Genomic DNA, 23,903 nt, shown 5'->3' with positions numbered 1-23,903 from the left:
TTTTCATTTCGGTATTCTCTGAATTTGTATCCCCTTAACAGACCTCTTAGACTCGCTTTCTACCAAATGCCGCTTTGCTGATCCAAAACTATTAGAGTCAAATTCGCAGAAGCAGAGGGCTCACCATTGTTATGACAGAGTGGAACCACAATTACCAATAACCTAATTGAGTGGGGCAATGTACATCATGGTACGGGCTTTGAGGCCATAGCCTGAGCTGCGGGTGTCTAAAGAGTCCGAAATGGTGTAAAGAAGGTATCAAGCAAAGGTGTTTCATTGGCTGATACGTTATACCGCCAAGCTGTACACGTAAAGCATAAAGGTATAACGTACATGATAAGCGAGTGAGACAGACAAGCGAGTGAGACAGTAAACCAGACCTTCGCGACAATAATATCGAAATCTATAACAAGAAATCTTAGATTGATTAATACTACTCGGATTCCTGTTCTTCGGATGTTTCCTCAATAAATTGACATGTTCTCGCGTTGTGGCCTGTATTCCCGCATACGCCACACCGACGATGAGTCGTCTCAGACCTCACTTTGCGACCACTACTCCGTCGCGTTTCCTCTTGTAGTTGCGTGTCTGCCTCTCTTTGCGACTGTATATCCTCTCCAGTAGATATAGTAAGACTTCCTCCTTTCTGTAGACGTGTTTTCTTAGCCCTTCGACGCCGACTTAATATTGCATTCTCCTCTCGAAGGATTTGAACCTCTGACTCTAGTAATGCTACCCGATGCCCTAGTCCTTCTGTCCCTCTGGCTAGCTTACTCACAGCACTATAAATTGATGCTGGAGAGCTGCTTCGGTGGCGTGAGATTCGACTCTTAATAAAAGTAGACTGTGATCTTGCTTCGCTTGGGTTGCTCGGCGTCCTAGAGATCCAAGGGTCTGGTGTCTGAGGGACCCCCTCCTCAGGCGTTGGCGTTCGGAACTTTACATCCAGCTTTGAGAGAACACTTTCTGCATTCAAAGGGACAAGTCCAGCTCCTCGGAAACCTCCCTGGATATTTTTCCTCGTAAAAGACTGCTTAAAAGCTTCGTGAAATGCTGCAAAGAAATCTTCCTTCGAGATATGGGTTGTGCCTCGCCGCATCTTATTCTCAATTTGCCGACCGTAGGCATTCTTTAACGGCTGAAAACAACCAACATCTAAGGGTTGAAGTAGATGAGACGAGTGAGCCGGCATGCACAGTGTAATAATGTTGTTTTCTTGACAAAAGAGCTCGAAGGCTGCGGAGTGGTGACTTTCATGACCATCAACAACGAGGAGGCGATATTTCCCAGACGTACGTGGTTTTGTATAAATGTCGAAGTGTCTGATCCAGTCAATACCTCTCTCGTTTGTTGTCCATCCATTTTCAGACGTTGCAATAGCCCAATCGCCCGGAAGAGAGGTTTCTGTATACCAGCTTGAGAGGTGATACTGGCCTGCAACGATGATGTATGGCGGGATGCTCTCCCCTTGGGAATTAATAGCCTGGATAACTGTAACCCATTCCCTATTGCCAGGCTGTGTCATCTTCGTATTTGAACGCCTTTCAGCACTTGTAACAACCATTCCAGAAGCAATAACGCCCATCATAAAGCCGGTCTCATCAAAGTTGTAGATATCAGCATCAGCAATACCATACTTCGCAATTGTATTCTTCACAAGCGAAAACCAGCCACGAATCACCTCTGGATCTTCGCATTGAGCTCTCTTATAGTCATACTTGCGAAAGAAACGCGTCCTAAGCTGTGGTTGTCGCTTGACGAAATTAGAAGCCCAGCGCTTCCCAACTGGAGGCGCGTCGCGCTCTGCGAGAAGTCGATTGGCCATTTCTTCCACACCACTCAGCCGGGGAGGAAATGATCGCGCATCTAGGTCGAGAATATACTCAACTATTGTCTTCTCTTCTAAATCTGATAAATTCCGTGAATTAGGCATGCTGTCGCGTCGTGAGACTATTCCCTTTAGTCGCCGGCTTAATGTTGCGTGACTGACTGTATAGAGTGCACCTGCGGCCCGAGCACTAAGTTTTGGGTCATTTCTCATTGCTTGAAGGGCAATTTGTAACCTTCTTTCAATACTAGCTGATTCCATGATTTATTGTAGAGGAAAAGGTGCCGGTCGCGTCAAGGTGCGACGGTCGCGGTTTACTGTCTCACTCGCTTGTCTGTCTCACTCGCTTATCATGTACGTTACCTGAATCTTCAACAGTCTTGAGACATGAAATTGACAGCACAATGAAGCTGCTGCGCCCGAAAACCTTCATGGGTAGGGCATTGGAGGATGAGGTCGAAATTTGGTTAGATTAATAAAGTGAAAAGCTAAGACTGAACGAGGGCTGGAACGATGCGTTCACAGTGGTGGAAGTGACAAAATGTGTGATGCCAGATGCACGTGCATGTGCAATGGAGGCACAAACTTTTGTCACTGGAGAGCCGGGGAAAACCGAAGGTTCTCATACCCGTAAAGCAATTAAAGTTAAAAGCAAGCCGGTGGATGCATCAGATGCCAGTTAAAGTACTACCCCGTGTATCCTTCTTTATGCTTGTCGTTTATTTGAAACTGAGTAACCATTGCCGAACTATAACCCTCGAGTCTACTCACGCTGTTGAAGGCGAGATCATGGGTTGGGACTTATAAAAGACAAGTAAGTCACCACAAAGTCGGAGATCGTGAGTCTAATACCTTAATATCTCGAAAAACCCCGAACAATCTTCGTAGTAGCTTTCTCAACAGTAGATCTATCTCCTTGGTGACTAGCAGATCTACGTTATGTTAGGGATGAGGCACTGGTGTGCCTGTGGATCTCACAATCCCGTTTTGTAAGCCATCCTATGATTGGCGGTAGCTTGAGCTATCTAATAAATTATGTGCTGTTTTCTATTCTAATCTGATTGGTGTGGCCCAGAGGTCTGCCTAGAGCTTAGAAGCGGGGGGTGGGCGTTTTGCGTTGGCTGTGCATTTGCATTGCATATCTTCTATGTACCTAGATGTTAAAAGATGAGAAGTGAGTTTCCACAGCTTAGCGAATGCAACTAACGGTTCGATCTAAAGCTGATATTTCCACAATCCAGGCCATAACCCTCTAGCAAAGAGAAGATTGATTCATTAGAAAGTAGCCTGTAACACTTCAGATCCGTATAAGATTCTTAGCATAATTACTGTTGGTGGATCCATCCCACCGTTGTATAGAGAGATGTTGGCCAGTTGGTAGCTGGTTCAAATGCATATTCGGACACTCATAGCAGACACGATTGGGAGAATTGGGTCACTAATAAGAAGCAACATTCTAGCAAATTTATGTTGTGAGCTCTATTGCTTGTTGCAACTGTTTAGGAGCGGGCGACCTCGGGCTGCCGGGTGGTCAGCTTCAAGCAAATCAGAAACACTAGGTCTGCGTTTTTATGCAATAAGTACTGTAAAACTCCAGAAAAATCGCGCAGTTCTCTTGGAAATTCATGCTATCCATCACACTTTATAGTCTTATTAACAAGTTTCCAAAAGCCTTCTGCTGTCTGTCCTCGATGACATGGGATTACTCAGCTTAGCAGTTTACGCCACGATGATCGGCGGCTTTGTGATGACTATGCTTTTGGCGGACGCATATCTACCATCGAATGTCGACGAGTTTCGCAGCGTTACAACTCGTCTACCGTGAAGGATACCTCGGAGAAACATCAAAACACATACTTGAAAATTGCGCATACACTTCCATCCATTAGCAGCAGCAAGACTGTGCTAGCAACTGATTTGATTTCGAGAGCCAATGGTGGTATTGAGCTTATCTGTTGCTATAATATAGTTTCTATGTTTGGAAGGGCCTATCTGACAAACATTGTTTACAATCTTGCGGGAGAAATCAACTGTGAAGACTGTGAAAAAGCAATACGACTTGGTCTATTTATGATCTACTTGTTATCGATAAACGCCAACGGCGCTGTGATTCAAACTATCATGAAGCTAGAAATTGATGAGAACTTTGGGGATGCTATGCGGAGTTGGTGGAAGAACGAGCTCGTGAGTGGCAATAGTACATTACTTACTTAACATTCTGCCATTCGACACGGACGATACCACCCTTGAGAAGTGCAAAAGCGACCCAAAGATCTTGCAAGTTTTTATTTCAGCGAGAAAAGGAATACAAGAGATCATCGCTAATCACTTTGAAGGCAACAACACTAACCTCCAGCTACCTTGGCTAGACTAGAAGACCTTGTCGTCCCGCGACTTGGGGGAATATATCAGTTCTTCTGAAACAGGATTTCATATAGTACTCGCGCACGCTCTCTCCTGACATACACTCAGCAAGAGGAGATGCCTGGCTTTACGTTTGGGTGGCCTATCCCGCGGCAACCTAAGTCCTTCAGGGACGAAGATGAAATACGACACGATAGATTTACAGGGCATTTCTACTGTCACGGATGCGATCGAGATTTGAAGAAATGAGGACAGCATCAAAAGCTTTGATCTGAGGCTCATATCTCAGCATTGGAAAATGGTTAACAGCGACAGCATTCCAGCAGCAAGGTGATCGTTGGTGAACTGCTATGGCGATCCAGTCCCATAGCCACCATCAGGGACCATTGCACAAGCCCAGGAACCAAACGCCTATATAAACTTGTTTCTTGTGGCCCCACTATGACGATTACGGAGTAGCCGTATGGAATTCCGCTACAATACTGCACTTGCTCCTGAACCCCGCCTCAGGACAGGGGCCAAGGGAAGGCTCAGGACAGGGGCCAAGGGAAGGTCATACGGGGTAGCAAACTTATCTCTGTCGTAAATAGATGATCAGGCGGCTGGTAGTAAGTAAGCGACACAAATGGTTCGGTATACAACAGACCACTTCATTAAGACGGTATTTTTCGTTATGTTGCATTGCGTGTAGTTCTTAATGGGCCTGGAAGCCTCCGCCAATGAAGGATAAACCTTCCCATCTGATTGGTGGTTCCCTTGAAGCTCTCCCCTTATAGCATGCGGCTGGTGTTCCACAAACTCGAGATACCGTGCCAGAGTACATCACTAGGTTGATGAATACTAACGGCAGTATCCGTCTTGCTCCGGATTGAAGCCTCCTAGTTATCCCTGAAGAACCCTCTGAAACGTGATGCCTACGGGATGATCTAGACAATTTCTCCAGCGTTGATGCTCGACTTAGACATTTAAAGCGGAGTGAGAATATATACTGTTTTACATATTCTAGATGGATATTGATATTAAATCATGATATATTTCTAATCTAGAATATGGATAAGTTGGTTGCCAAGCTGGAACACTGCGGATGCGGAGCTAAAAGCGGAATACCGCGGGAGGTGGTTCTAAGACATACGGAACGCAGAAACAGAGCGAAAGAATACGAGAGCTCTGCCTACTTTTCTGAATAAGCGCTTATATGCGTTGGCATTATTTTGGGCAAACTTCCTTGTTGGCCAGTTCACAGTCAGACCCATTCCCACCAAAGGTCGACTCGTATTTCTACTTCGCCACAGACTCATGACATTCGCAAGTCGCTCTTTTGCAAATCTCATACTATCTTCAGCGGAAATGACCCCCGGCACCCAAAAGCACACATATGTATAAAAGATCAGATCAGACACCCTCCATTTTACGCTTCCTTGTCATCTCACAACCATCAAATCGACTTCAACTATAACTGATATTTGAACCCCTAAATTCTCGCCAAAATGCACTTCAATAGTGCTGTGCTTATTACCGCCTTGGTTGCCTCTGTTGCAGCTGCCCCTCAACGCGACAACGCCGACCCCAGAACCCAGAGGGTTATAGTCAATGACTTCAGCGCCCGTCATAAGCTAGATGGAACCGTTGAGTCTGTTGGGTTGCACATTACGGGCCCTGATGCCGGCGAAATCGAATGCTCCAAGTCCGATGGAGTTGTCTTGGGCGAAAAGTACAAATGTGGTGACAGCAAATATAGCTTTGCTCTAATCGAAGGTGTTTTTGATACCTGGGGCATCCGCGTCTACCATCAGTGGGGTGTTGCGTAAGTTGTCCATTGTTTTACAGTGTTTGAAGAATCATGCAACTGACATTTGGAGTAGGAGTGGAGCTTCTGGCAGCAGAGATGTTCCTACCATATGCCGCGCAGGCCCCCTCCAAACTACCATCTGCACTGCTCCGACGCCAGTCTGGTTCTATATTGGCGTCAAATAAGGGCGTATCAATGGCTTCAGTCACGTTGGTTTCTTAAGCTGAGCCTTGAAAGTATTATATAATCGCTTCATTTTATTAACTATTACTCATAACGTACATGATAAGCGAGTAAGACAGACAAGCGAGTGAGACAGTAAACCAGACCTTCGCGACAATAATATCGAAATCTATAACAAGAAATCTTAGATTGATTAATACTACTCGGATTCCTGTTCTTCGGATGTTTCCTCAATAAATTGACATGTTCTCGCGTTGTGGCCTGTATTCCCGCATACGCCACACCGACGATGAGTCGTCTCAGACCTCACTTTGCGACCACTACTCCGTCGCGTTTCCTCTTGTAGTTGCGTGTCTGCCTCTCTTTGCGACTGTATATCCTCTCCAGTAGATATAGTAAGACTTCCTCCTTTCTGTAGACGTGTTTTCTTAGCCCTTCGACGCCGACTTAATATTGCATTCTCCTCTCGAAGGATTTGAACCTCTGACTCTAGTAATGCTACCCGATGCCCTAGTCCTTCTGTCCCTCTGGCTAGCTTACTCACAGCACTATAAATTGATGCTGGAGAGCTGCTTCGGTGGCGTGAGATTCGACTCTTAATAAAAGTAGACTGTGATCTTGCTTCGCTTGGGTTGCTCGGCGTCCTAGAGATCCAAGGGTCTGGTGTCTGAGGGACCCCCTCCTCAGGCGTTGGCGTTCGGAACTTTACATCCAGCTTTGAGAGAACACTTTCTGCATTCAAAGGGACAAGTCCAGCTCCTCGGAAACCTCCCTGGATATTTTTCCTCGTAAAAGACTGCTTAAAAGCTTCGTGAAATGCTGCAAAGAAATCTTCCTTCGAGATATGGGTTGTGCCTCGCCGCATCTTATTCTCAATTTGCCGACCGTAGGCATTCTTTAACGGCTGAAAACAACCAACATCTAAGGGTTGAAGTAGATGAGACGAGTGAGCCGGCATGCACAGTGTAATAATGTTGTTTTCTTGACAAAAGAGCTCGAAGGCTGCGGAGTGGTGACTTTCATGACCATCAACAACGAGGAGGCGATATTTCCCAGACGTACGTGGTTTTGTATAAATGTCGAAGTGTCTGATCCAGTCAATACCTCTCTCGTTTGTTGTCCATCCATTTTCAGACGTTGCAATAGCCCAATCGCCCGGAAGAGAGGTTTCTGTATACCAGCTTGAGAGGTGATACTGGCCTGCAACGATGATGTATGGCGGGATGCTCTCCCCTTGGGAATTAATAGCCTGGATAACTGTAACCTATTCCCTATTGCCAGGCTGTGTCATCTTCGTATTTGAACGCCTTTCAGCACTTGTAACAACCATTCCAGAAGCAATAACGCCCATCATAAAGCCGGTCTCATCAAAGTTGTAGATATCAGCATCAGCAATACCATACTTCGCAATTATATTCTTCACAAGCGAAAACCAGCCACGAATCACCTCTGGATCTTCGCATTGAGCTCTCTTATAGTCATACTTGCGAAAGAAACGCGTCCTAAGCTGTGGTTGTCGCTTGACGAAATTAGAAGCCCAGCGCTTCCCAACTAGAGGCGCGTCGCGCTCTGCGAGAAGTCGATTAGCCATTTCTTCCACACCACTCAGCCGGGGAGGAAATGATCACGCATCTAGGTCGAGAATATACTCAACTATTGTCTTCTCTTCTAAATCTGATAAATTCCGTGAATTAGGCATGCTGTCGCGTCGTGAGACTATTCCCTTTAGTCGCCGGCTTAATGTTGCGTGACTGACTGTATAGAGTGCACCTGCGGCCCGAGCACTAAGTTTTGGGTCATTTCTCATTGCTTGAAGGGCAATTTGTAACCTTCTTTCAATACTAGCTGATTCCATGATTTATTGTAGAGGAAAAGGTGCCGGTCGCGTCAAGGTGCGACGGTCGCGGTTTACTGTCTCACTCGCTTGTCTGTCTCACTCGCTTATCATGTACGTTACTTGTTCAACGCAAACTCACTTATTTGAATTTCAATGACTTGGCCGCAAACAATTAGTGATGTCTTGCACGGCAAGTGATAATTCGAGCGACGTTATGCCGACTCGTTCCAATGCGTATTAGTGATATCCCAGCGAGCTTCTATCAGTAGCCGAAACTGTTTACCTAGCTGCATGCGAGTTTCATACGCTGCCACTCAAGTAGGAATGATACGATCACACATCTAGACCATGATGTGCTAGCCTTCTATCAGTGTATAGCTCATGAGAGGATGCGAAAGTTTCTGGCGAAGGCGGGAGGAGCTTTGCTAGTATTCTTACTCAATTTGTAACGAATTGTTTCGTCGACTCCAGGAATGAGTCAGCTGTTCTGATCTACTCTCCATCATACATGTCAAGATTCGGAGTGCGGTGAAATACGAATACATCGACCAATTAGGATTGAGAGTATGACAAATTAGTTATATACGGGAAGTTGGAACTTTGCTTCCCTCTCAGCCGACGTTATGGTGACTGGCACAGAAAGATATGATGAACCTTGTCAACATGCCGGGACGGTGTCGAGGAGATGCAGGTGGCGAAACTCGGCTCCATCATGTAGACTGAAGGGCAAGGAACGTCTCGCTCGGCTGTGTATAAGGGCGAGAAACTTGTTTTACGTAGTTAATGTTGGCCTTAGCATTCAGCTACAGAGATGTATCAGCAACGTGAAAGAGTTTTCCTCCTATTCCAGCACGAATAATGCAACTACTGATTTGGGCGGCTCTGGAAAAATATTGGCTTGTAATTCCAGCTCTTATCCTATACCTCGAAAGTGTATTTGAACGTATTCTCCGTCGGTCAAAGAAGAAGCGGCTCAGCACTTTGACAGCGATTGAAAACTTACCATTAACTAAATTGAGTCTTAATATGAGAGTGATTATGAATAATATTTGTGACGATAGTGTCAACGCTCACCGAACACACCGAGCGAGGTGTGTTTACGTAAGCTACATGAAACGCACACCGTAGGCGTATAAGTACGAGCTCTCTCATGCACATATCCTCTTTCTAAATCAAGTCACTCTTTTACACCTTTTCTAGCCTGATTGCTATGTGCCTAGTTCGTCACAATATTCTAGCGATGACTTATGTATTCTGCATGAAGTGCATTAGTGAAGGCAACTCATGTTTAGATACAATTTTGCTCGGACACTTGGAACACCTAGCTACCCCGAGAATAAGGTTACTAGCCGGTTGAATGTGATCACTATGGATTACGAATAAAATTTATCCCGATAGTGGATGAACTGCCTCGTTATGACGCGATAGTTACAGAGACCTTTAAGGAGAACCGACAGTATTTCGGTGGTTGTCCATAACTAGGCGAGGGATTCAATATACTGTTGAATGTTAAATCTTATCTGCATGGCTCAAGCGATATTCCCACCAGGCTTGAATGATGTGGTGAAGCAAAGTGCTGAACGTAGGCATGTATTCAAAGTAGTAGATTGAGTAGCTTGTCTTCTCCTAACTATACTATGGAACGATATCGTGCCTAAATATGTTTTGTAGGCAAAGCGGAATAAAGATATTCCGGTTATTCTATTTCGGGATTATCCCTATAGGCGATATATAGGTTACGTGATGGTAAGGCTATGTACTTCGCCTCGAAGGCATTATGATATACCCCCCTAGACGCGCCTGCGTCTATATATAGTTAATTCTCCCTATTTTCCTACTACTTATATTGCTAAATTCGTAATAAATTAGCTAAAATAGCCGTTTCTAAATATAAATCTAATAAAGGAATTAATAAAAGAGATATAATTAAATACGTTACGCGTTATATAAGGGAAAAGTAGTTATCCCTTATATACCGTCGCTATAGGTAATCGTAAAGCAGGCATACTACCGAGGGGTATGCTTGCCTTCTATAGTTTAACAAGCATAGTTACTTTCCTAAGGCGAATTATTATACTTAGGTGTTACGACCCGTAAACAAGGATAACAGCTGAACGACCCACTTGGGCGTCGGGCGGCTAGAACAGGACATTTGTACTGCAGGATCACGGGAACAACAGGGACTCACTCGGGAACGGAAGAACTATGGTGCAAGTCACGTGACGATAAGATAAGAGATTAGATCCGTACGCCAAGAATACGGAGTCCGTCCTTGGCACATACGGGATCCGTATGAACGAGGAACGGACCCCGTCAGGATCAGGAACGGTAAAACAAACAAAGGGTACTGTTCGGACTTGTATATAGTATGACCTGAGCTCGACTCATAGTCAGACTTCCATAGCTCTTCAGCAATCAACTTTGTATTCATCCTCAGGATACTTTCAGCTTACCTTCACTGCGAATACTTGTTGAGCCTAAGATTGATCACCTTAGCCTCTGACTACCGATCTACGACACAGCCTACGACCTACGAACCAGACTTACGACACGACAATACTGTTTACTAGCGTCAATCCCCAACTTCTGTTAGCAGACCCTACTGTCGGATAGCTGACCGTAACATTAGGGGAAATTTTTCTACTACTTACTTACGAAATTTTCTCTTTCCTTAATAACTATAATAATATATATATAAATTACTAAAATCGCTTATTAACGCTATTTATATAACTACGTATATAGTTAGCTACTTATTTTCGATCGTTTACTAATTATATTAATAGAAACTAATTAATTATAATGCCTCCTAAGAAGACTAATGTTACGGCCAGCTATCTGACAGTAGGGTTCTGCTAACAGAAGGTGCAGTAAGAGACTAACACTGGTTCGTAGAGGTCGTTCTGGTAGATCGTAGGGTTAGGGTAAGGTGATCAGTCTTACACTATGGTAACGAGGTTCTTAGTATTCACAATACTGAGAGGTAAGCTGAAAGTCATTCGAGGATGAATCACAAGTTGATTGCTGAAGAACTATCTAGAGGGCTTGAGCAGGTACTCAAGTCCTGGTCTATATAGGAGTCTATCTACACGTATTGTCTGTAGTCGTTGGAGATCATATTGATCGAACATGATCCGTTGGCCCCCAACTCTTCTTGGATCATTCTGACCTAGAATGATTCATCACGTGACTTGTTCCGTTCTATAGTTCTTCCGTTCCGAGAGGTTACCTTTTGTTCCCGTGGCCCTGCATACAAAGTCCTGTCATAACCGCCCAACCGAGTGGGTCCTGTTAAGTGCATCTGACGGGTCGTAACACTAATAATACTCCCAAGCTAATTAAGGTTTTTAACAACCCCTACTTCGAAGGTACTTACTATAACACGACTATTACCTATACGCCTTCTATAAATAGTATTATTAAGCATGCTAGTCGTACTATCGTCGAAGGCGCCTAGACATAGCTAATTAACATATCCCTTCTAGAAGAGCTATAGGATTATAACATTGATTCGGTAACTTAGATTCTTAACCTCTTGCCTATACCTTCTAAAGGTAACTTAAGCCTTTACGAGATTATGGCGAGAGAGCTAAACTTAGCTGCTAAACGTAAGGCTTCCTATATTAAACATCTCCGAACGTTTAGCTATGCTGCCTACGTATATAAGAAAGGCCCTCGACGCCCTATATGCTTTGCTAAGATAGAACTACGAGCAATCAAGGGATTCCTCGTTAGTTACGGTTCTCTTCGTAGCTATATTTACTACGTTTACCTGCCTGATCGAAAGGAGGTTATTTGCTATAAAGATATTCGATTTCGTAAAGAACCGTATAAGATAGTATTGCCTCTAACTACTAACATACCTAATATTAATAAAATTAAATATAATGCTATGTTTATTAAACTAGATATTATTATCTAGTATACTATCTGTTAGAAGCCTATTAAAGGTAAAAAACCCGTAACTAGTAATCCTAAACTAGATAAGACTATCGTTAAAAAAGCGATAGTACCTACTAATATATATCTTATATCTCTACTACTAGAAAGTCTGTTAGAGACTACTACTATACCTCGTAATAGCATTCTTAACGAATTAAAAGATAACGAATTCGTCGCTTCCGTAGAAATAATAGAAACTAATTACTAGGACCTTGATTCCCTCTCTACGATTGTTAAGGAAGTAACGAGTTAACTAGCAGAGTCCTCTCGACCTCGCCGCGCCTCAGCCTAGCAACCACCTGGTTACTACCAAGCCGCTAGTAGCATACGCTCCTATGCTAAAAAGACCTTCCTATCTACTAATATTCTAGCTTTACTAACTTCTTGTTAATTTTCTCTTAGCATACTTTCTACTACTGCCTTTTTAAAAGTCCTACCTGACAGCGTAGTAATCCCGAAGTCTTACCGTAAGGCGTAGAAGAGCCTATAGTAGCCTTAGTAGGAACAAGCCTTTAAACGAGAGATAACTTAATTTACGGAAAAGGGGGTTTACGAAGTCGCTTACCTACTACGTAATGCTAAAGTCTTGCCTAGCAAATAGGTATATAATATTAAAATAAATAAAGATAACGAAATCGTACGCTATAAGGCTTGATATATAGTTTATAGAAACTATAAGAAAGGTAACTAGTTATTATAAAAGGTTTACGCTATAGTTGCCTCTACTACCGTAACCTGCTTTTTCTTCGTAGTTATTATACTTCTCGATCTCGAATACGAAGTATATGATTTCGATACTGCTTTCCTAGCCGCCTTGATTTTAGAAGGGGTTAAGGTATATATCCAGCCCCTTGCTAGCTATACTATTATAGATAACAAGGTTTAGCTACTTTATAAAGCATTTTATAGATTAAGAAAATTACTATTTTAGTAGTTTCGACTTATTAAGGGTAAAATAGAACGAATTAGCTTTACTATTATTAATAGGGAGGTTTGTCTTTTTATTAACTATAAGATTAAAGCGTATATTCTTATATACGTCGACGATAACGCTATCGCTGCTCCTAACAAGCAAGTCATGATAGAAGTTTGTTATCTCCTCGAGAAGGTCTATTCTCTTAAAGACCTCGGCGAGGCTACCGATTTTCTCGGTTTCTAGATTAAACGCGACAGGGCTGCTAGTAAGATTTTCGTTTCCCAAGCTAAGTATATAAAAGCAGTATTTTAACGATTCGACTTTAACGGTTTAAACGCTATTAAGACGCTTATAGCGACTACTAACGATCTACCTGTCACCTAGGATAAGAACGAGTACTTGCTTAACGAATAGCAACTTTATATCGAACAGACTAGCTGCCTTAACTTCCTAGTGTTACGACCCGTTGGACATGGTCGCCAACACGACCCCGCCTGGATCCCGGCGGCTAACGCAGGGCATATGTAACCCAGCCGACAGGTGTAACCAGGGATCCTCGGAACGGAAGAACTATAGACAAGTCACGTGGCCTCGGGGATAACGCGGGGTAGGGACAACCCGGGCTGGATATGTTGGATATGTCAGATATCCAACCGATCCCCGGATATGTTGGATATGTCAAATATCCAACATAGCCAAGATAAGGAGGACCGTTCAGGACTTGTATATAGGATGGACTCGAGCCGGGCTCGAGGACAGACTTCCATAGCTCTTCAGCAATCAACTTTGTGATTACCCTAACCGGTACTTTCAGCTATACCTAAGTGACGACTACTCTACGACTCTTGTTGAGGCCTTGACTGATCACCAAGACCTTTGAAGATCTACGATCTATTCGACCAGGACTACGGAACGACTGTTACTACTCTCAATCCCTGGCTTACTGTTAATACAAACCCACTGTCAGTTAGCTAGCCGTAACACTTTGATTGCTCCTGTTCAGTAAGTCACCTTTTGAGAACTACTAAACAGTATAGACAAGATGTCTTCTCGCGCTTCTGCCAAATCACCCACTCCAGGATCCTCATCCTCTTCGCGCAACCAGCCTCAGAGCCTCGCGCAGGAGCCCGCCAACACTGAGGACTTCGACATGCCGGACCTTAAGTACGACTCCGATAGAGATGGCTCTTTCACTAAGGAAAGCTACGATAAGCTCCGACGCATAATCCAGAAACAAGAAGCCGAGACAAAAGACATGTAGAAAATCGTCAACGAAAACCGACAAGCAATAGAAAACCTTAACGAGCAACTCCAGCACGCTGGACAGGCCTACAAGAAGCTAGAAGAAGACATCAAGGGGGACGCCAACCTCCGGAAGATCTAGGAACTCCAGGGGGAAATCACCACCCTCCGGGCCGCCGCTAACATCGTCACCACGCCCGTCTACGGAGGACGACAAAAGCTTAAGCTTAGTGCGCCTGTTACCTACGACGGAACCCCCGGGACCTTTAAAGGATTCCTGATTCAGGTTAAAAACTACTAGAACTTTTACCACGGAGATTTCACTAACGAGACCGAAAAAGTAGTACACGCAGCCACCTACCTCCGAGGAAAGGCCCTTAAGTAGTTTGAACTAATCTAGGAAGAGTACCTAAAATGCAAGACCCTCGACGAGTGCACTACCGAGACCCGCGACATCTATGCTAATTTTAAAGGATTCGAGGACGCGCTCAGGTTACTCTTCTAAGACCCTAACGAAAAGCGACAAGCCGAACGAGATCTAGCATAACTTAAGTAGACTAAGTCTGCCAAAGACTACTCTGCTAATTTCCGACAACTTAGCGTTCAACTCGACCTCACCGAGGAAACCAAGATCTTCATGTTCTATCAAGGACTAAAAAACGAAGTCAAGGACGAGATCATCAAGATTGATCGACCTGACGACTTTCTCTAGTACGCCGAACTCGCTATCAAAATCGACAACCGGCTTTTCGAACGACGAAAGGAAAGAGGCGAAAAACGACAAAACCCTAACTCAGGACGCAAGTACCAGTGGCAGCCTCAGCACCAGTTCAACAACCAGCGAAACGACAATAGACCCCGTAACAACTGGAACAACCCCCGACAAAGTACTGCCTATGGTCACTATAGTAGACCAATGGACCTTAGTGCTATACAGAGAAACGACAAAAAGAACGATAGTTAGAAGAAAGATAGACAGTGCTATAACTGCTAGAAGATTAGACACCTAGCATACGAATACAGGTTACCCAAGAAGGAACGCTTCCAACCGGTACTAGAGAAACGACAAGCAAGTATCGCTACGAAGACGATCCCTTATGAACAACTCAACTGGACTACCTGCTTCGATGACAACTGCCATATCTACTCTAGCAGTAAGGAACACGCAGGATGGTACCCCCAGAAACCTCAAGAACGATCTGGTTACGACACTACCAACGCACCTAAACGGACCCTCGCTGTGGGATATAGAAGCAACAGCAAAATCGAGCGCAAGACAATCGAACAGCTCGACAGTATGAACGACAACGAGGAATTAGAACAAGACAATCAGCGAAGGCTGAGCCTCCTCTACGCAGGACGACAAGCCCACCTGCAGCGGATTCAACAGGACTTATAAAACCCTATGTGGCAACGACAACTCGGTGCGCTGGACGCACACATCGAACGACGACAACATGCACAAGGAGATCCCGCACGGATCCGCCAGATCAACCAAGAACTGGAAGAACAGGTCGAATCAGAAACGACCAAGAACACCCCTAACGACTCGGAAACACCTCGCGATGTTGCCCGCCAACATGCCCAACTGGAAGTCGCCTTTGAAGTCGCTTCAGTCGACGACACCAGCTCTGGAGAGGACTCTGACGAAGAAATACAGTGGTATCACTGCTACCAAGACCAGCGCCGAGTCCACTATATCAAGAAAGACGAAGCATGGAAGAAACAGCAAGAAAACGACGAACAAGGAACGGACGAGCAGTCAAAAAACTAGACTCGCCTACCGAAGACAAGGGACAACGACAGGCAGTCCAGACAAGGTCCCTATGTAGCGCAACGACGCCCACGACACAACGACACGAGTATATACAAGTCTAAATATAGCTTAACGGAAGAACAGCTACCGCTATGATCGACAGCAGAGCCTAAGGAAACTTTATATTACTAAGAACGGTGAATGAAAGAAAGATAACCTAGAAAAGAAAAGCAGCCGAAGACTGCTACGAACTCAGCACCGTTGAAGGAGAACAAGTCTAGTACGGCGGAGGACGCATTGCTATGGAGACAGCGCAACTCCCTTTGCAGATCCATGGCCGGAATGAGCGACTGAACTTCGATATTACGGAGATAGGAGACAAGTACGATGTCATCCTTGGAAGACCATGGTTATACGACAGTAACCCACGGATAGATTGGAGAACAGGCTAACTCTATTGGGACTAGGATTTAGTTACTGAGAAGCAACCACGGAACGGTGCCTCAAACGAACCTCTTAAGACTCCTGAAGCGAAGAGATTTCTAGCATACCTACGGATCAAGGATGCAAACGCTAGGACGTTATTAGCAATAGACATCGGCAAGGAAGACCGACTTCTGTCTATCCCAGAAGAATACCAGCAATACCAGAAGCTATTCGCCGAAGAACTCGAGACCGGACTCCCGGAACACAGCAACTACGACCACGAGATACCCCTTAAGGAAGGGAAGGAGCCAAAGCTAGAAGCAATCTACGGACTTAACCAGAAAGAAATGGAAGTACTCGACGCTTACCTCGAAGAAAATCTACAGAAGGGATATATCAGACCCTCTACATCACTAGCAGGATACCTAATCCTGTTCGTACTAAAAAAGAACGGCAAACTACGACTCTGCGTCGACTACCGGAAACTTAACGACATTACGATTAAGAACTGCTACCTACTACCGCTTATCTCCGAATTACGAGATCTACTGCACGGAGCCTAGTGGTTTACAGTACTCGACCTAAAAGGAGCCTATAACCTGATCCGGATGAAATCAGGTGAAGAATGGAAGACAGCGTTTCGAACACGCCGAGGACATTACGAGTACCTTGTGATGCCCTTCGGACTCACCAACGCACCCGCGACATTCCAGACGATGATCAACCACGTCTTACGAGAATTTCTAGATGTGTTCGTCGTAGTTTACCTCGACGACATCCTAATCTTCTCTAAGACTCTGGAAGACTACAAAAAATACGTATACCAAGTACTGCGGAAACTGCAAGACGCTAAACTCCTAGTGGAACCCGAGAAGAGCAAGTTTCATGCTAAAGAAGTCGAATTCCTAGGTTTTACGATAGCCCTAGGAATCCTCAAAATGTCTAAAGACAAAATCGCAGCAGTACGAGACTGGCCTATACCACAGAACGTTAAGGACGTACAATCCTTTATTGGATATGTGAACTACTACCGACGGTTCCTAGAAGGGTACTTAGACAAAAACGACCCTCTCACGAGACTCTCGAAGAAAGATGTTCCCTGGCAATGGGAAGAAGAATAAGAACAAGCCTTCAACGAGATCAAACAACAAGTCACATCGGAACCAATACTTGTTATACCAAACCCCGAGAAACCATTCGAAGTCGAGACCGACTCCTCAGACTACGCTATAGGAGGATAACTAGGCCAACGAGACGACGAAGGACGACTATACCCTTGCGCCTTCTTCTTACGCAAGTTACACGGCCTAGAACTTAACTACTAGATACACGACAAGGAACTTATGGCAATTATCGAGGCATTTAAAGAATGGAGACCGCAACTCTTAGGAACCAAGTACGAGGTCAAAGTATACACCGACTACAAGAATCTCGCATACTTCACCACATCGAAAGATCTTAACAAACGACAAATTCGATGGTCCGAATTCTTGTCAGAATTCAATTTCAGAATCATCTACCGAAAGGGCAAGGAGAACGGCAGGGCCGACGCCTTTAGCCGAAGACCGGACCATGAGGTCTAGGTACCTGAGGAAACCCGAGTTATCCTCAAAACAGACAAAAACGGAGACCTTGTGCCAGCAGCTAGACTCTTAATGATGGCCAGAAGAGACAGTACCAGCACGACTGGAAGGATGTCTCCTGAAGCCATTAGGGAGATACACTCCGCACCCGCACATGGTCACCAAGGCGTAACCAAAACGTGGAAACGCATCCGTCAACACTACGACAAAACGGCTATACGACAAGAAGTATCTTTAGCGATTAAGGACTGTGAGGTTTGCGCAAAAAGCAAACCCAGCCGACATCAGCCTTATGGAAAGATACAGCCGCTCCCAGTGCCGTAAACCGTATGGGAATCCATCTCGCTGGACTTCGTCACTAAGTTACCTAAGTCCCGAGAACCGATGACTAACGTCTACTACGACAGTGTCCTCGTTATCGTCGACAGACTCACAAAGTACTTATACTTTATTCCGTATATGGAGTCAAGCACTGTAGAAGACCTCGCCTACAAGTTTCTGCAGGTGATCGTAAGCTAACACGGAATGCCGAAGGAAATCGTATCCGATAGAGACAAGCTGTTTACTTCTAAGTTTTGGAGATCCCTGATCTCGCAGCTAGGATCTGACTACAAGATGTCCACCGCTTTCCATCTGCAAACCGATGGCTAGATAGAACGAATCAATCAGATCATGGAAACCTACCTATGCTGCTACGTTAACTATTAGCAAAACAACTGGGTCTAACTGCTACCTATGGCCTAGTTCGCTTACAACAGCGCAGTAGGAGAAAGTATAAAAGAATCACCATTCTACTTGAACTACGGATTTAACCCGACAGCCTATGGACAACCCCGACAAGGCCTAACAGCTCTGAAAGCTATGGCAGATATTAACAAACTCAAGGAAATCTAACGAGATCTTCCCAGAGACCTTGAATTTGTGCGCGAACGCATGCGCAAATACGCTGACAAGACAAGAGTTAAGGGACTAACTCTGAAGGAGGGGGATAGCGCATACCTTCTCCGCCGGAATATCAAAACAAAACGACCAAGCGATAAGTTAGACTTTAAGAAACTTAGACCCTTCGAAATCACGAAGAAGGTATCTAACGTCAACTTCAAACTCGCACTACCAGACACTATGAAGTGTTATCTAGTTTTTCATATTTTACTTCTCGAGCTAGCACTAAAAGGATTACGAACTATAGACTATATCGAAGTCGACCCGGAACAGGACTACGAGGTCGAAAGGATCCTCGATCACATCGATCAGCACGATGACATAGAAATATAATACCTAATTAAGTGGAAAAACTACGGACACGAAGAAAACACATGGGAACCCGCATCAAACTTGGAGTACGTACAAGAGGAACTTTAAGAATACTGGACGCAATGGGAAATACGACAGCACGCCAAAGTCATGCAAAGACCAACATACAACCCTCGCGTCAGAAACCCTCAACCTAAGTTTCGACTAACTAAGAAACCCCAGGGCAACAAAACGTTTCTTCGCCTAGGAACACCTAGCCCTGAGTAGCCGAGGAACCTCCAACACTCCCCGCACCCGCGCCATCCACCAGAGGACCCAAACCCACAAACTCGTCACCAAAACCAAAAAGGGACCAAGGAGGATCATTCCCGAGACCCACTGCCTGGAGGTTACTAACGACGAACCTCTCGTGAGCATCCAAGGCAGGTAGGACTTCGTCGTCCGCCAGGACGCCATCCTCCCTGTCAACCTCCTGCATACCACGCTCAAAAACTTCGGTCTGCCGCTCCCGAACCATCTTACGGACCGTCCGAATCCGTTTCAGACGACCCGCAGCATCCGCCATTTGAACTTGCAAACGAGCAAACTCTTGATGAAGCGCGAATAGCTCCTCACCCGCTTTCTCTTCTTTCTCATCCCACTCCTTTTGCTGAGAGTTCAACTTCTGAACTAGAAGCAAACATTAGCAACCCCCAGAACAGCGAAAACACAAAAACACGACTTACGAGTAGACGCCACGAGGACGCCGTCACAAGGTTTCTTCGCCTCGATGCAAGTCCTACAGCGTGTAGACTTCTTGCTAAAACGACACGGGACCTTTGCACGGAAACAACGAGTGCAAGGCATGTTGCTAGCAATCGATCGGGACTCTACGTATTTAATAAGCGCAGCTCTCTTACGATCTTTTATCACAGTCAAGTACGACTTTGTCTTTCGAACGCGACCTGACATGGTGTCAGCATCATGAAAAACAAAGGAAGCAAATTTGTGGATCCCCAACCTGGGACTAACGACCTACTTATACTCAGGTCTCGAGGACAAGACCTTTAAGAGGGGAGCTGATGTTACGACCCGACAGTTAACAGACCACTGACGACGACCCCGCAGGGGCTCAGCGGTTATAGGGACGGCCGTCAGCCGTTACGTCGTAACAACCCCCACGGAACGGAAGAACTAGGATACAGGTCACGTGACGATAAGCAGGACCGACGGACGATAAGCGGTCCTGGGACAGGACCGACGGTGCCAAGGGCGGTCCATGGCGATGGACCGACGTCCTGGGTGTCGGTCCCCCAGGATCAGGAAGTGTTCAGCATGGAACCAGACTTGTATATAGTTGGGACTCGAGTCCTCTCGAGTCCTACCTTTCCTAGTTCTTTAGCAATCAACTTTGTGATTACCCTAACCGGTACTTTCAGCTATACCTAAGTGACGACTACTCTACGACTCTTGTTGAGGCCTTGACTGATCACCAAGACCTTTGAAGATCTACGATTCAATCGACCAGACCCCAGAACGACTGTTACTGTTGTCAATCCCTGGCTTACTGTTAACACAAACCCACTGTCAGTTAGCTGGCCGTAACACCTACGGCAATTACTATAAAGTAGATTAGACGTTGCCTTTCCTAACTGCTTAGCAAACCTATTACTATGCCTACTATTATATTTACTAATAATGCTAACGGCTATAATAACGTTATAAACCTACTTAACGAGGCATAAACCCGCTATATCGACGTCTAATATAAATAGATTATACAGGAGGTTTACACTACGAAAAGCATCGAACTCCGACTTATCAAAGGCGTTAATATAGCTGCCGATAGACTTACGAAGCTACTAGTTACGGTTAAATATAAGGAATTCGTTCGTTTATTAGGCATAGCGGAAGGATTAGATTAAGAGGGGGATTTTAAGACTATAGGACTATTAATATTAAGACTTCGGGATTCAAGGATTTCACAGCCTCCTATTAGCCAGGTTTAACCGGTAATTAACCGAGTTTTCTAATAGTTAAGAACTCCTCGGATTTAGAGGATTTAGGACTTTTCCTGTATTTCCTATTATTCTACTACTTTTTCGCTGAGGAGTCTGAGAGGGGGTATAGGTAGCAGGCCTCGCCGGCCCGTCACGTGGGCTGACGGCCGCCACTACTGGTCTTAGCCAGCCTCCACAGCCCTCTAGCCAGTTAGTTAGTTCTTCAACCAACAACACCACTTTCCCATTCTGAGCGTTCTATGCCGGTTCTCGCCCACATGTCTTCTCCTAACTATACTATAGAACGATATCATGCCTAAATATGTTTTGTAAGCGAAGCGGAATAAAGATATTCTGGTTATTCCATTTCGGGATTATTGTCACGCAGTCAATTTGCCCACCACTTATGGGGTAAAAAAAGATGCTTCCATTCATTAGAGACTGTCTAGGGGTTATTGGGTTGATTATATAACCGTCTATTCGGTAATTACCGATTTGAAGGTTTTCATGCACAAAATGACATCCCCGTTAGTTTTATATGGGAAACAATAGCCGGGTGCATGGGTTGAATGCATGCCCCGATATATGCAGTGGTCCGTGTGACACACCCCCTCAGAGAGGCAACCTGTTGTAGGTTGATTCTCTGTATTCTCATTCAAATACAGAAATGATACTATTCAGAACTCCGTATACTTACTACCAAATTCCAGATTCATACTGCGTTCTTCTCGATCAAATGTTCAATATTCGCCATACCCAATTGGGCGATAAAGTGGTTGTGTTTTTGGGCTGGCATTGCTTTAGTCATACCGTCTGCCACCATTTCGTTGGTTGGAACCCATTGAAAGTCAATTGATCCCTTCTGTAATTCCTGGCGAAGCCATAAGTTGTTGATATTGATATGGCGTAATTTGCTAGTCGCTTGGGGTCTTTCAGCAATCAATAGTCGAAGAGTTTGCTTATTGTCGCATTGCATGATGTATTTATCATCTAATTGGAGATTCAATTGTTCCATGAGTCGAATGGTTGCCATATATTCTCTTGTGGCTGCTGTCAAAGCAGCAAGCTCAGCTTCTGTGCTTGAAGTGACTACTCTTCGTTGTTTGACTGCTTTCCAATGAATTGGACCTCCGAATAGCATCATCACATATCCTTGAGTGCTTTTTCGAGTGACAGAGTCATCAGCGAATGAAGCGTCTGAGGCGCAGTAGAGGACTCCTTTCCCTTTGCAGTTGAACTCGATAGCGAGGTATTTGTTGTCCTCAAGATATTGTAAGCATTCATATGCTGCTTTCTGGTGTTCAGAAGATGGATTTGATAGGAATTCTGCTAGTCTCGAGCTTGTTCGAGCTATATCTGGTCTGCCAATCACTCCAGCATAGTTGATTGATCCAACCTTCCGTTGATAGTAGTTGATTTCCTCTGGCGTAGCCTGACCAGGACTTGGGACCAGGTTATCTATTGCCATAGGTGTTTGGCGTCGCTTGGTTGAGGTTCTGATCTTGAATTCTTCAGTGACCTTAGATATATAGTTGTCGAGACTCATCCATAGTTGACGGGTTTTTCGTTCTCTTATTATTCTGACTCCTAGGAAGATACTCAATTCTCCCATATCTTTCATTTCATACTCCTTTTTGAGTTGTTGAACTGCTTCTTTTACTTTGTTTTCATGCTTTTTATGGTATATAACCCCAATATCGTCCACAAAGTGGAATACTATGAAGTATTGATTGGTGTAGATACAGTCATCTTCTTGGAGTGGGATAAGGCCAAGCTTCTTGAATGATCTCTCCAGATTCTTTTGCCATAGCAGTGGGCTTCGTCTCAATCCATATAGTGCTTTTCGCAGGGCAAGACAGTATCCCTCTTGTCTGAATCCTGGAGGAAACCAAACATAGACTTCCTCATCAATTGTGGCATGTGTAAATGCGTTGACTGCGTCCAATTGAAGAGTCTCTAAGTCAAATCTCGCCACAATTGCCATGAGACTTCGCAGCGATATACCAGCAAGCGTTGAGGCATAGGTCTCTAGTTCATTTGTCGGTTGGAGATCTCCTCGAACACAGATCCTCGCTTTGAACTTCTTGAGATATCCTTTGCTGCCCTTATATGTGAATACCCACTTCAATGGGATAATTCGCTGAGTGTCTTGATCAATATTGCCAAGATCAATCATTTCAAACGTGCCCATTTGCCATAGTGATCTGTTCTCAATATTCATTGCAGCAATCCATTTGTGACTGTATTGGTGTTTGATCGCTTCACTGTAATTCTTTGGAACTGGTGGAAGTGTCTTTTGGTGTGGATTGCCTAAATCATCTGCTGATGCATCCCATTGATCTCTTCCTTTTACTGTATCCGTAGATTGCAGTGTGAAGTGGGATTCTCTTGCTCTTCTCAGTCTTTGTGATGATCTTGTTGCTTCTGGTGGCTGTTGATTTGTTTGACCAAGAGGGGCTGATCGATTGTAGATGTTGTGATTTCTGCTGCCACGAGGTCTTCCCCTTCTCGCTATGTTTGGGATTACTGTGGAGGAATCTTGTGGTATGATTTCTTCTGGTTCCAATTCTATGACTGGTGTCTGTTGTAGTTCGAGTCGGTCTGTTGAGGTTTCCTCTATGGTCTCACTTTGATCCGATTGTTCTGGAGTTGGCGATACTTCTGGAGTTTCTGGAGTCTCCCTCACCCCCTCAGTTGTTTGAGAATCTGACAGCTGTACTGTTGGTGATAGAGAAGTGGGTGTAGGTAATTGAAAATCCCCTGATTCTTTCTCCTGCATCGGTGTTGCCGGTGTTGTTTCTTGA

The 23,903-nt window shown here is 44.7% G+C and overlaps 5 protein-coding genes across 5 annotated transcripts; 2 read left to right on the top strand and 3 right to left on the bottom strand.

The window, feature by feature from the left end:
- Positions 1–433: 433 nt before the first annotated feature.
- CTRU02_210477 (transposase) lies at positions 434–2,089 on the bottom strand (the record flags this gene model as incomplete). The annotated part of the gene is made up of 1 exon (XM_070205455.1): positions 434–2,089. One exon carries the CDS (start codon positions 2,087–2,089, stop codon positions 434–436), a length of 1,656 nt encoding a protein of 551 aa, XP_070060698.1.
- Positions 2,090–5,679: 3,590 nt separating this feature from the next.
- CTRU02_210476 (uncharacterized protein) lies at positions 5,680–6,166 on the top strand (the record flags this gene model as incomplete). Its single annotated transcript, XM_070205454.1, has 2 exons — positions 5,680–5,996; positions 6,055–6,166. The coding sequence occupies 2 exons, from the start codon at positions 5,680–5,682 to the stop codon at positions 6,164–6,166; spliced, it is 429 nt and encodes a 142-aa protein (XP_070060697.1).
- Positions 6,167–6,363: 197 nt separating this feature from the next.
- CTRU02_210475 (transposase) lies at positions 6,364–7,755 on the bottom strand (the record flags this gene model as incomplete). The annotated part of the gene is made up of 2 exons (XM_070205453.1): positions 6,364–7,421; positions 7,482–7,755. 2 exons carry the CDS (start codon positions 7,753–7,755, stop codon positions 6,364–6,366), a joined length of 1,332 nt encoding a protein of 443 aa, XP_070060696.1.
- Positions 7,756–13,901: 6,146 nt separating this feature from the next.
- CTRU02_210474 (reverse transcriptase domain protein) lies at positions 13,902–15,875 on the top strand (the record flags this gene model as incomplete). The annotated part of the gene is made up of 5 exons (XM_036732155.1): positions 13,902–14,116; positions 14,702–14,765; positions 14,814–15,060; positions 15,112–15,396; positions 15,568–15,875. 5 exons carry the CDS (start codon positions 13,902–13,904, stop codon positions 15,873–15,875), a joined length of 1,119 nt encoding a protein of 372 aa, XP_036576081.1.
- Positions 15,876–19,373: 3,498 nt separating this feature from the next.
- Positions 19,374–20,071, bottom strand: CTRU02_210473 (uncharacterized protein; the record flags this gene model as incomplete). Its single annotated transcript, XM_036732156.1, has 2 exons — positions 19,374–19,789; positions 19,846–20,071. The coding sequence occupies 2 exons, from the start codon at positions 20,069–20,071 to the stop codon at positions 19,374–19,376; spliced, it is 642 nt and encodes a 213-aa protein (XP_036576082.1).
- Positions 20,072–23,903: the final 3,832 nt, after the last annotated feature.

This window comes from Colletotrichum truncatum (genome assembly GCF_014235925.2).
Source record: "Colletotrichum truncatum strain CMES1059 chromosome Unknown Contig_0007, whole genome shotgun sequence".
Taxonomy (NCBI): domain Eukaryota; kingdom Fungi; phylum Ascomycota; class Sordariomycetes; order Glomerellales; family Glomerellaceae; genus Colletotrichum; species Colletotrichum truncatum.
The sequence above is the reverse complement of the archived record's forward strand: the minus strand, read 5'-3'. Positions and strand labels throughout refer to the sequence as shown.